The 13387-nt window shown below is 30.3% G+C and overlaps 2 protein-coding genes across 3 annotated transcripts in view; one reads left to right on the top strand and one right to left on the bottom strand.

Annotated features, from left to right (window-relative positions):
- Positions 1-9754, top strand: part of Sos (Son of sevenless guanine nucleotide exchange factor) — an 85296-nt gene extending 75542 nt beyond the window's left edge. Inside the window, exons 22-25 of one of the 2 annotated variants that reach the window (XM_035358761.2) lie at positions 2981-3150; positions 3423-3539; positions 4239-4500; positions 7953-9754. In XM_035358761.2, the coding sequence (XP_035214652.2) occupies positions 2981-3150; positions 3423-3539; positions 4239-4500; positions 7953-8554 (1151 nt within the window). In that variant the 3' untranslated portion in view covers positions 8555-9754. The remainder of the gene's footprint in view (positions 1-2980; positions 3151-3422; positions 3540-4238; positions 4501-7952) is intronic. The other variant, XM_035358762.2, reaches the window with a different exon arrangement.
- The window catches only part of LOC118188348 (coiled-coil domain-containing protein 39-like), a 63154-nt gene continuing 59520 nt past the window's right edge, over positions 9754-13387 (bottom strand). The window contains exon 20 of the mRNA XM_035358760.2: positions 9754-12954. Within this exon, the coding sequence (XP_035214651.2) occupies positions 12938-12954 (17 nt within the window). The 3' untranslated portion in view covers positions 9754-12937. The remainder of the gene's footprint in view (positions 12955-13387) is intronic.

Below are 13387 nucleotides of genomic sequence, written 5' to 3'. Positions count from 1 at the left end.
CTTTTGAGAATGTGAATTCTTTTATTAAACGGTTCTAAACTTGGCGACATATCAACATTTTGGCAATTTTTAAGATCAGTTTTTATAAAAAATTTTTAATTCCGAGATCTGGGAATTTTTCGACGATTTTTTTAAAACATAGTAACATTGGTAAATTTCATTGAAATTATATTAAAAAAATTGCATTAAAATAAAATATTTTTTATTTTTCTGTCATATTATAAAGTTTCATTTTGGCAACTTATTATACAATATTTTGAATCTGAAAAAATAAACAAGGTATAATGCTTGCTGTAAAGCACAATTTATGAAACAGCTCGTAGTAAAAGCAAAATTAGCTATGTAATTAATTTAAAATGTCTTCTTAGTAAGAGTTTTTTCCCATGTAATTATCTCGGAATATTAAAAATTCTCAGAATATGCGTCAGTTTTCTCTGTAAAATTAATTTTACACTTTTTCCTTCCTTTGTTTTTCCAAAATATTTCTGGCTTTTTGCTGTTACAGAAAGGGTAATTTTTCTTTAGGATATTAAATATTGCAGCTTGGAAAGTTTAGAAGGATTTGAAGGCAAGATTTATAGACCCACGATTCTAGAAGATTCGAGAAAATATGTGGCAAAATGAAAAATGTCTCCATGGTATCAACATGTAGTGATATATATTACAGAAAGTTCGCAATGAATTTCTTACTTTTTGGAAAACGTCTGGAAGAACAATGAAAACATAATATTTGAATGTTTTACTTCTGATGCTAGAATCTTTTTTTTTAACATGTTTATCTTCTCTTTATTTTCTCTACTATTCACTAGATACAAGCATGGAAAATATCAGAAATATTTCTAATCTTATCACATGGGCAGGCATTATAGAAAGTTACTTTTTATTAATAAAGAAACTGAAAACTTACAATTTAAAAGATTCATCTAATATGTCTTAATGCATCATACACATAGCTGGCACTAGGCCTTTTTCCACCTGATGCAACCTCTGTGGATCCTATATTCTGCTGCCTAGTGCCTTTCTAAATTCTGCATCCAATGCCTGATCTAAATTATTCTAAAAGTTTTGCCACGTCAGCTCTGTAACCAGCCTCTACCATATATATATTTCATATTTCTTCTGAATGTTCATATTACTAAAGAAATAAAATTAGCCACCTTTTTCTATACATTCTAAATGCATTTAGTGTTTTGTAGAATAACAGAAATCCTTAATTAAATCCAAAAATTCTAAAATGAAAAGAAAATGTGTTGAAGGAAAAACTGAATACATAAAGAAAATTATTCTTCAAAGATATGTGCTGTTATTAGTATGTAAATTACCCAACTGTTTATGATTTCAGCCTTTACTATAATTTACTATTTCTATTTCCTCATAGGATAGAGTTACTGAGCCTGATTAAATTAAAATCAAATTGTATAGTCTTTGACCACTAGTCCACATTTTTAGTTTGAATTTGACTGTTTTTGTTTAATTACGTCACCATGAGCTGTAATTGATTTTGTTAGCATTAGACCATGCTTTTATGTTCTAAGTTCTTTTTAAATAAGAGGTTTATTTAAACCTTTGTCTGATATTGTAGTTACTTTTGGACATAGCAATAATATGTTTCTCGTCTGTTGGGGGGTTTGGATTATTTAACTTTTACCAGATCAAGTAAACTCTCATAGGTACATTGTGGAGAGGTTTACAAGTTAGGAGATAAAGCGTGCAGAAACTAGCGAGAGCATTGGTTTGCATATTGAGGCAAATCTCATTTTAGAAAAGATGCTTAAAGAGAAGGAAATCGATATAAACTAGCCAAAATGTTTGGGAAGGCTTCAGATTAAAATTACGGATAAATATTTTGTTGAGTGTTGTTGTTATAAAACATAAATGTTTTGTAGCTTTTAATGTGTAATTATCCTAATATTGTTTAAGAATCAGTGTTATAAATTACATTTTTTATTTTACACTGAAATTTTAGTAGATTTTAATAGGGCTTTTTTATTGTTAAAAATTTGACTAAGGTTATCAAACTACCTAATTTAATTATTTATAAATAACTGCTTACCTTTAAAAATTATCTCTACATATTAAAGTTAGTTATTGCCTTTCGTTAATACTCATTGTGGTCTCAAGATAAAACACAAAAATGTAAAAATTCAAATAAAACTTATTCTTTGCATCTAGTGAGACTTAAAGTAATACAAAACAACTTACCACCTCTGGTGCTTTAATGGCTTATTGGAACCTTAAAGTACATTAACTGGGTTACAACCGCCTGGAACTCTACACGAAGCTATGGCATTAACTGCATCAAACAGAGCCTGACTAATTTTCAACACTTGCCAACCACACCTACATCAGGCCCTTCAGGTTCGTTCTAATCAGCAGGTCTCTCTCTAGACAAGCAGCAGTGGTGACAACATTCACTCTTTTGTTATGAATCATGCAGATTATGATCTTACTTCTCATTTTAACGTATGCCATTTGACATAAAATCTACCTGCTATTTACTAATCCTCTAGTCTGAGCAAGTATGTGACAAAATGAGACATAAAAAAAATCAACATAAAGCTAACTGTTAGTAAAACGTAAATGTCACTTATCTCATTTTAAATATGTCCAACGACTATTAGTGTAAAATATTAAATGCTACTTGATAAATTGCATAAAGTTTATTTTATTCTCAAACTTATTAATAATTATGTTAATTAATTCATGTTTAGTAATAATGCATACTACTTAGGCATCTATTTTATTTTTAGGATTGTATTACAAAAAAGAAATTAAGCATAGATAGTATTTTTAATTGAATTTATTCAGTTTCCATTTCCTCATAGGTCCTTATAATTTTGTTCATTAATGGTCCTTAAAAGTACTTAATTTCCGTGTGCAGAAATGTATACGAACCCTGTTTAAAAAATTTTTACTGATATCTTGTACTGTATTTTTCAATTGCATATGAATTTAACTAACTTTATTGTATTTTTAATAGGTATGTACTTAACTAATATTCTTCATATTGAGGAAGGAAATCCTGACTTTTTGCCAAATTTCGAAGGTTTAGTAAATTTTAGTAAAAGACGTAAAGTTGCAGAAATTACTGGTGAGATTCAGCAATATCAGAATCAACCTTATTGCCTTACTGTTCAACCTGATATAAAGGTTTGTTTATATATATATATCTTAATATGCTTTATCATTGCATTTTAATATGTTACGTGTATGCGTATTTATATACTTCAATTTTCCTTAAGTTCTAAATTTGTTTTTACCGATTCTCAACTTTTTCTTTTACATTTTTTCCCACATATTATATACACACACTTTGACTCCTTTTCTTCCAATATATAAAGTTTTATTTTGAAGCTTTTTTGTGCTTATCTGTAAGAACATATTCAGGTTTGTGTGTTAAACTGAACTGATTTATATTTTAGAGGTATCTGGAAAATCTCGATCCTCTTGAGGGAAGGACAGAAAAAGCATTCAATGATTATTTGTATAATAAATCCCTTGAGATTGAACCTCGTGGGTGTAAGCAACCACCAAAATTCGTAAGTTTATTCATTAATCTTGAGTATTTTTCTTTTAAAGATGCTGATACTTTATTAAAAACATGATAGTTGCATTGAATTTTCATAAATAATTTGTTCAGTTTTTATTATCTGTTTATTTAAACATGGTTGAATTTTTATTAATCTCTGCATACCTATAAACATATAAAAATTTGTTTGCTGTATATTTCATATAACAGCAAATAAATGTTATAAAAATTAAATATAGGTAATGATCATGATTTTTTTAATAATATTCTGTTAAGCAATTTCTTAGATATTCAAGCAGTTTAGAAGGATTGGATTTGAAAATCTAGTCCTTCTAAACTGCTTGTACACATAATTTTCTATCATGAGTATATAATAGATGTAATCATGTTCATTGCTGTTCATTTGAAATGCTTCCACTCAAAATTTGAACCTTGTTATAGATTTAAAAATAAGGTAATAACAAAAATCTGTCATTGCTTCAGCAATCAATGTGGTAAAAACTAATATAAAAATGTTCGATTTTAATCATTAAGTGAAATTAATTTAGGAAAGTACTGTATATATGCAAAATAATGGTTGGAACATGAACAGATTAGTAAGTTGATGTTTGCACTTTGAATATTATCTGCAGTCTTTTAAAATACTGTTATTTAAATAGAATCTTTGTTTCTTTTTGTTAAAAGCATTTTCACCTGTTGTCTTTTATAGCCTCGTAAATGGCCTGATTTACCTTTGAAATCTCCTGGTATAAAGCCAAAATTATCCCGTTCTGGCCATCATCCAACTAGCTTGCCATCAGATTCTCGTAGTTTTAGCATAAGTAGTCAGCAAATCAATCAGGATGATGAAGATGGGCAGTCATGTGTGGCAACACCTCCAAATAATCCTTCAACACCTTTAACTCCACCCTTTTCTGGTGGGGGCTTGAATAGTGACCATAGTGTATTTGCTCCTGTAATGATTGGAGGTGGTAAGTGTTGCAATTTTGAATTTTTTTTTTTTTTTTTTATTTGTAACTTGTTTAGTAATTGTTAAAATGGAAGGGGACCGATATGAAATATTTAGAAATAGTAGATGCATTAAGATGCCGGAAATCCTTAACTTTAAAAAATTCTTCAGATGATCATAAATGGACAGAATGTAATGTAGAACCTACCATTTTAATGTTACTTTATTTGGCTTTTACGTTTATTTAAAGAAATGGTTATATTTTGTGCTGCCAGTTTGAAATGTATAAAAGCATTATCTGATCTATCTAGACAATTAACTTAGACATTTGTATTTCATCTTGTAAATCTAAATACATATACAGAGTTGCCAACTCTCCCGATTTTCGACCGCTCTCCCGCCAACCCGATTTACAATATATTTCTCCCGACTTTTTCTTATTCTTAATATTTCTCATGATTTTTATGGAACTTGGCTTAATACTTCGTTATATGAACAAAAAAAAAAAAAGTGATTTTGGACGTCTTAAAGCAACTGAATTTTCTCTAGATTATATCTAAAATGAATCCTTTCGAATCAGATGAGAATTTCTGCTTTGTGATTGACAGCATACGTATCCAGAAACGTCATTCTCCAGTTCTCCAATGGGCATCGAGCTCCACTGCGTGTCATCTGGCATATATTAGCCAATGAGCATAAAGCAAGCTCAAGGCCATTGGCCGTTCTTTGGATGTTCTTTCGCTATTTCGTTCATCTTGTCCTGAGTTGTGTGAGTACACGTGCCTTTAGGAAATAGTTTTAGAAATTATCGTCTTTTGATATGTCTGCGAGAAAGGTGAAATACTCGTGCATGTTTCAAAAATCATACACAGTTGACTTTCCTTCCATTATTTCTTCAAGGAAATGTAATAAATTTGCGATGTTTACCATCTGTCGTTGCGATTTTTCAATTTCTCTTGGTGGAAGGGCAGATGTTCTCAAACATGTGCGTACACATAAACACAAGGACAACATGAGTTGTTTTGAAAAAACGAAAAATTAAATTTTTCTTCGGAAACAAAAGACCAAAAAGTGATTAATGCAGAATGTCTGTTCTCTGCCTTTTTACTGGAGCACAACCTGCCACTGAATGCATCGGATCACGCTGCAGCTTTATTTAGAAAAATGTTTCCCGATAGTGAAATCGCTAAGAAATACTCAAGTGCAAGGACCAAAACAGGTGCAATTGTTAAAGAAATGGGTTTGAAAAATAAATCTTCAGTTATTGATTGCATTAAAACAGCTCCGTTCTGCCTCTCTACGGATGGAAGCAATAATAACAATTCAAAACTGTATCCAATTGTTGTTTCTTTTTTTAATCCAGAGTCTTCAGAAATTGAGTGCAGTTTACTTTCTGCCCCCACTTTAGAAGGACATTCTACAGGCTTTAATATAGCACAGCTAATTATTAAAACTTTAAAATAAAATGCAGTCCCTCTGGATAATTGCTTAGCGCTTGGTGCCGATAATGCACCAGTAATGGTAGGCTTGATGACTGGTGTTGCAGGCATCTTAAGAAAGGCAAATTCAGATTTGCAGATTATGAGGTGCAGCTGTCACCTCTTAAATTTAGCAGCTGAAAAAAGGGCAGCTTCTTTACCATTAAATGTGGATGAACACATTGTTGATATTTATTATTATCTTGAAAGGAGTTTCTAAAAGAAAGGAAAAATTGAAACAGTTCCAACAGCTGCATAATACTGAAATGAGAAAAATTTTGAAACGTGTGTAAATGAAGATGTAGTTACTACTTCCATTGTTAAAAATGGGTTTGAGAAAAAGTAATTTCTGCATCATTCAGCAATTCAACTGGCAGTTCTCAAAATAATACTGCAAAATATAAGCGTAAAGCTGATACAAATTTCTCTCTCAAAAAAAAAAAAAAAAAAAAAAAAAAAAAAAAATTTGCTCAACACACGAAACATTTTTCGATTACTGTAAGTTTATCTTGTGAAGAACGAATATTTATTTTTTTTTCTTCGGACCGTAACAAAGCTTTTTGCTTTTTTTTTTTTTACAATTCATTGTGCCAGCATTCGATGTTCTGAACACAATTCTACAAAGCAGAATTCCATTAATTCATGTTTTGCAATCGATGATTTATGATCTGTTTAAAGACATTTTATCAAAGTTTGTAAAACCAGTCTGTGTTTTGTCTTGTAATTCTATATATGATGTGATTTATGGTGAAACAGAAAATCAGAAGAAAGATGAAGATTTGGTAATAGGAGCTGCAACTACAAAAAAAATTAAACTACAAAAAGTAGTGGAAGAACTTCCACTACAAAAAAGTAGTGGAAGAACTTTCAGAAGAAAACAAAAGTAAGTTTTATCTTCATGTTAGAAGTTACTTCTGTCGAGTATGTGATTACACACTACATAAATTTCCAGTCAACAATGAAGTGATTTTGCATGCTAAAGTTGCTGATATTTCTGCTCTAGCAAATGCATCTTTTTCTGATATAAGGTACTTTTTGAACAGATTCATTTAGTGATGAAAGATGATGATATTGATGTTGCTACTGATATACTTCAGTCGCAATTTTGCAGTTTACAATTAGAAAACTTGGATGAAGTTATATAATCAGCTAGGATTGACACCTAGTGGAGGTTAATTGGAAAATTGAAAGGTGCTGATGGAATTTTAAAATATAGTGAACTCTCTAGAATTATGTCGGCCATCTTGACAGTTCCCCATAGTAATGCGGAGTGTGAGAGGATTTTCAGTGTTGTTGCGAAAACGAGAACTAAATTTAGATCTAATATTAGTGATGACACATTAGAAAAACTTTTATTAGCGAAAGCAGGCCTACGTGGCAATTGCTATGAACAGAATTATGAAGTTTCTTTCTTAACGAGAGCAAAATCTGCCACTGTCCATAACATTTGTATGAAAACTGATTAAAGTGCTTAAAAAAAAAAAAAAAAAAAAAAGAAGAAGATGAAAGTAATAAAAATGTTTTTTATGTCTAAGGTATTTTTGTTTTGCTTGCATTTAAGACTTAGTAACTATTTAAAGTTAATTCATTATTAAAAACTATATTTTTATCATTTAAAAAGTCTTTTTAACATTGTGAAAAATCTCCTGATTTCTTAAAAAAATCTCCTGATTTTTGAGTGTCATAGGTTGGCAAGTATGCATATAAAAACCTTGCTGCTTGTGTAAATGATTGCAGTACTTTCATTATTTTCCATTTAAGCCATTAATAGTAATATTTTGGTGTTTTTAATTACAAATTTGTAAAGAATTTTAAATTACTAAATTTTTAATCTGTAATTAAAAAAAATATTTTTATTTTTTAATGCTGAGGAATTTATTTTATCAGAAAAATCTTTTCACAATCTGTTTGTAAATTTTACTAAATTATTTTGGAACATATTATTTTAAGTACATTAGATATATTATGTATCTGTTTCTCAAATTCCTTTTGGTAGGTCCTATTATACAAGAAATACCAAGCAGTTATCCTTCAAGTCCATCTTATGCTTCTAGTGCTGCACCACTGCCACCACCTCCCCCATTACCAAGTCCTCCTCCTTTACCTCCACGCAGGAAAAGAGAGTCATCTGTTGGAGATACTTCACCACGTACTAAGCAAGCCATAGATGCACCTCTTTTACCACCACGGGAAACAAGCCCTCCACCGCTTCCTCCAAGAAGGGACTTAGCAGGTGGTTCAGGAACACTTCCACGCATGCATTCTGCCTCTAACTTTCCTCCTGTGCATAGACCAGTGGGCAGTTGGAGCAATTCTAGTGATGTGACTTTGCCAAGAAGAAATTCTGCCTTAGATGTGGCCAACATACCCCAGACTACTCCCAGACGCTTATCACAATCATCATTAAACGATTCTTCTCCTTCTACAAGTTCACATTTTACATTATCTTCAGTCCCGGTGGCCCATCATACATCAGTTGGAGTGTTAGACAGTGCTATTACTTTATTACCTCCACCACATTCTAGTAGATCTACACCCCAACTGCCTCCAAAAACACATAGACAGACTCTTCTAATGAATAACCATGCTCCAAGGTAGCCATTGCTATATCTTAGCCATAAATTAAAGAAATTGTCATATAGTGTATATGTATATACAAGCTATTTTTCCTAGAATCAAAATAAGCAAAGTTTCAGAAGAGTTTTTTTTTTTTTTTTTTTGGAACATGAAGTACTGGTGTTAATATTTCATTTGTACATACTACATATATATGTGTATATAATGCATCTAAATATCATTTCATTAATTTTAGGAGAAATGTGATTCCTTTATAATTACTAGGACTTGAAACTTTAGATGCAAAATTTTGATCATGTTAAGGAGAAAAAAAGATGCTAGAAAATAACAAAATAAATTGATGATTAAATGGAAATTTACTAATCCCTCCCCTTATATTAAAATACAGTGTAACAGGCCTGTAGTTATATAGCCAATGTTTAGTAATAGAATCCTTATCTTTATCATCTCCTGCTTCAGCTTCTTCAGAAAAAAAAAAAAAAAAAAAAAGTGAATAAATATTGCTGAATTACATTTTATTTTTTATGTTGATATATTCAAAACTTATCATTTATCGGCCAGAAAATTTTTGTGTATTAAAAAATTGACCTCACCATAAATCTTTATACTATGAAGGAAAGCTTGAGAGAGGTCAAAATTTATAATTACAGTGTCTTTCCATTTGTAATTAATAATTTTTTTAATCCAAACTCTTCTTTAACTTTTGAAGAGCAAATGGCTTTCTTACAAATGGAGCCAAGGTTCGACTCTTTCAAAATAAAACTAATTTTCTCAGCCAGTTTTCCTTAGAAAGTCCTCCATGAAGGCATTCCTCCCCTTAAGCATATATCCTTAGTTCGCTTTGCCATTATCTAACAAACTAAAGCCAAAACTTAGTTGTGTTCAGATGGGTATTGATGAGTTGACTCAATTTAATATAGTGATATAGAGAATTTTAAAGGAAAGACTGACCCAAAATTGGAGAAATAATGTACATATGAAAAGGTCTGAGTTGTGATATATGAAAAATGCCATTACTTTTAGTGAAGCATCTGAAAGTCCAGGTCCTAATAATTACAAAAGTTATAAGCCATAGTTAGATGAAATTGCTCAAAGCAAAATTTGACTTCTTTTGTAAATAGCGTGGCATGCTGTATTATATTTTCTTTAAAAAATATAGTAAGTGTAATGATGTACAGAGCAGATGATTAAAAATCAATAAATAAAAGTCAATATTATCAATCACGGTTTCTTTATTTAATTTAATTCATCATATTACAGCAAGGATTTCTTTAATCTGATCATAAATTACAGAGCTAATATGTTAGATTTTGCTTAATATGTATATCAAATCTGATTGTCTTTCATGAAGTTGTATAAAATTTGTATGGAATCTTTTTTTATGGGACTATTTTAATAAGTATATAAAATACAGTACTACCTCTTGTAAAGGACAATTCTATTGGTCTCTGTCCCTTTGAATAGGGACCTTAATGTATTTACCTCTATTTAAGGGGCAATTAAAGAAAAGTTTCAAAAATGAAACTTGGGTTTTAAAAAAAATCAATAAAAAAAAAAAAAAAAAAACTGAAATGTTTCAGATTTTAAATTATGTCCAAAGGGGCATTTTTTTAACGTTTTGAGTGTTACCTTTATTTATTAAATATCATGTTCTTTGCACTTAAACCATAAAATTCAGTTCAAGAGCAATATCGCAAAATAATGTTAAATTACGCATATCTTTAGAATTTCCAATATACACAGTCTGGCGAGCTGGAGATAAAAGTATTTTTTTTATATATATGATTTTGCCATTTCTCGCTTTTAAAGCATTGAGTTTGTAAATCAAAAATTCGTTAAAGTTTTACAAAATATAAAATCTATAATAAAACAAATTCCAAATTTGGGATTTCAGATGCCCATATTCGCAGTAGGATTTCGTCATTCAAAATTCGATGGCTCTATGTACCGTTGTTTTATCACAATGCGAGAAATAGACAATCATTTATGCAGATTTTTCATTATTTAATTTCTTCAAATATAATGCAGGACTCTAACATTTTGTGGCAACAGTTTGAAAAGTGAACCGACGTTTATAGGAGTCCGACGCAAAATTGCAAAACGAAAACAATAGTCCTTCAGGGACAAAGCCCCTTTGGACTAAAAATAGAAATATTCTTTGTTAGTAGTCATCTGAGGTTTCAAAGGTAATTTTGTGCTGAGTAAAAGATAGTTTTGTGACAAAAGAACAACAAAAAGTTAATCTCTATCTTTTGAAAACTGCTGAAAAGGACAACAATACAAAATTGGAAAAAAGCAAGTTGCAGTAGAATGAAAATATTTTATTCATTCAAAATCCAATTCTTGCTATAGTTCTCATTAGAGGAGGGAGGGAAAATGTTGGGAGGGCAATCCAAGACAAAGACCAATGGGAAAGAAAAAGTGGTGAAATGACTGGCCACCTTCCAAAGCACAGGCATCTCGCAATGGGGATATAGCCAAAACTTCTATCATTCTTAGTTTTTACCAGGACTGGGGAACCAAAAACATGTAGTTTTGTACTTGTGAGTTATTTTTAAATGCATTATCTAGCCTAGCTTCAAAGAGAAAAACATTAACATTAAAACAAAAAGTTTTATGTAATTCATGTTTAAGGAATTGAAAAGCTTAGTTTGAGAGATTAAGGGCAGAAATTTGGAATAAGTAAAAATTAAGTCATTGGTTAAAGGATAGAGAAGGAATAAAAATATTAGGGATTAGCTGATTCAAGTGAACATTAAGGCCATAAAATTTAGAAAAACTGAAATGTGAAATTGATACAATAATGTTCAATTGGTTTTGTTCTGTAAGAATAAACAATATTCATGTAACTGGAGTATTATTGTTTTGGAAAGCCTGAGACATAACTTCAACATATAAAATGTTTGGTTAGATAAATTTAAGCAAAGATATAATATTACTTTTAAGACTGTTTGTGGTAAAGAAAAATCAGTAGCTATGCAATATGTAACAGAACAGATAAAAAAGCTAAATGAAATTTGTGAAGGATATAAGGTTAAAATCGTCTACAATGCAGAAGAAACTCGATTATCTTTTCGAATTTTGCCTAATAAAACCTTTTGCTTCAAAGAAGAAAAGTGCTATGGTGGTAAAAGCTCCAAAGTCTCACAAACTCTCCTTCCACACTATAACAAAGTAACTGTCTGAAAAAGGCCACAAAACCAAGGTGCTTCAAATACATCAGTCTGAAAACTTTGTCAGTCCATTGGCATCACAGCAAAAAGTCATGGATGTTGCAAAGCTTAGGTTTAGTTGTCAAACATAGGACGATTCTGCTATTTATGTATTGACAATTCGCCAGTCCACACACCAATTGTAAAACTGAAATCAGTGAAATTAGTGTTTTCCACTACCTAAGCAACATCAGTATTACAGCCTTTGGACCAAGGTATAATTAGAAGCTTCTAGTTTCATTACAGAAAACTTTTAATGGTATGCTCTTTTTCAAAACACTTTGGAAAATAACAGTCAGCTCGCATAATGTGTCAATGTATTAAGTGCCATTCAGTGGATAATGAAGGCTATTAAATTCATATTACAAAGTTCTGTTCAGCACTGTTTTAAGAGAGCAAGCTTTAAAATTCAAGTTTTGAGGGCCCTTAGTATACAAATACTATTGATGAAAATGAATTGTTTGAAATTATCAAAAATCAGTGGCAGCACTTTGATGCAAAAATATATAGAAATCGATAGAAACTGGTTTACTGAAGACACCAGTGATGACTAAAATCTTTTATTTCAACTGTAATGAGCTGTAACAAAAATAGCTTGGAAAGCAACAAGGAAGGCGAAGAAGCGCTAGAGAAAAAGCATGATGTAAGAAAAGAAAAATAATTTCTTTTCTTTTAATTCTAAAATAATTTTTAATGTTCGGAATTCTTTGTTTTCTTTGTTCAGAATTAAGAATTCTTTCCTTTCTCTGTTTTTCAAGCACTATTTTTCACTTGAATGAAAAGGTCCTATAAGTGTATACTTATATGGCCTATAACCATATTCTAGAAGTAATTAAGGAGCTTTTTCTAGACACAGAAAATGAGATACAATATAGTAAGATTTAAGCCGGGGATGCACTTTTAAGACGCTTAGAATTAAAAAATAAAAACAGCTTGAATTTCAATTAGTTATAAAAACAAATTATATGTTACAAATCGCAGTTATTAAAAAAATTTATTCAGAAAACTTTTCTAAATCTTTTTTTTTTTTTTTTTTTTTTTTTTTTTGTTAAAATAATACAAAATTATGTAAAGTACAAAAATATGAAATAATAAATTTGTTTCTGTTTAGGTTGGCAATTTTTACAGGTAAATACATAACTGCAGTTTTACTTTGATAGAATAAAGGAGATTGTCTGAAGGTTATTACTTTTTACTTCTTCAGGTCACCTGTAAGAGAGGAAAGGATCTGTTACCATACATGGATGTACTGAGTAAAAAAAAAAAAAAAAAAAAAAAAAAAAAAAAAAAAAAAAAAAAGCAAAAATTTGATTTTCGTACTTAAACTCAAGATGCATATAAAATTTATGCATGTCATGTTCTAACATTCTTACTTGAAAATAAGGCCTTTTTTGAAATGACGCACAAACCCTTTTGATCGATTACATTCCTTCAAGTTTCAAAGCATAAGGATCATCCACACCTTTAAACATTTAAAACTTGTTGTCCAATGTGACTTAATCTAAATTATTTCAGCTTTAGATTGATGCTAATTTTCAAGTTGAAATTACTTTCAACTTGAAATATATTATTTAAAAATTTTTTATGCAGATTTTACCTTCAAATAAATCACACATAGCCAGATACAGCCAAAAAAAAATCA

The sequence above is a fragment of the Stegodyphus dumicola genome, chromosome 10, assembly GCF_044657685.1.
Source record: "Stegodyphus dumicola isolate Sdum_Otavi_A_Nest chromosome 10, ASM4465768v1".
NCBI classification, from domain to species: domain Eukaryota; kingdom Metazoa; phylum Arthropoda; class Arachnida; order Araneae; family Eresidae; genus Stegodyphus; species Stegodyphus dumicola.
Note: the sequence above shows the minus strand (reverse complement) of the source record. Positions and strands in the feature narration are given on the sequence as shown.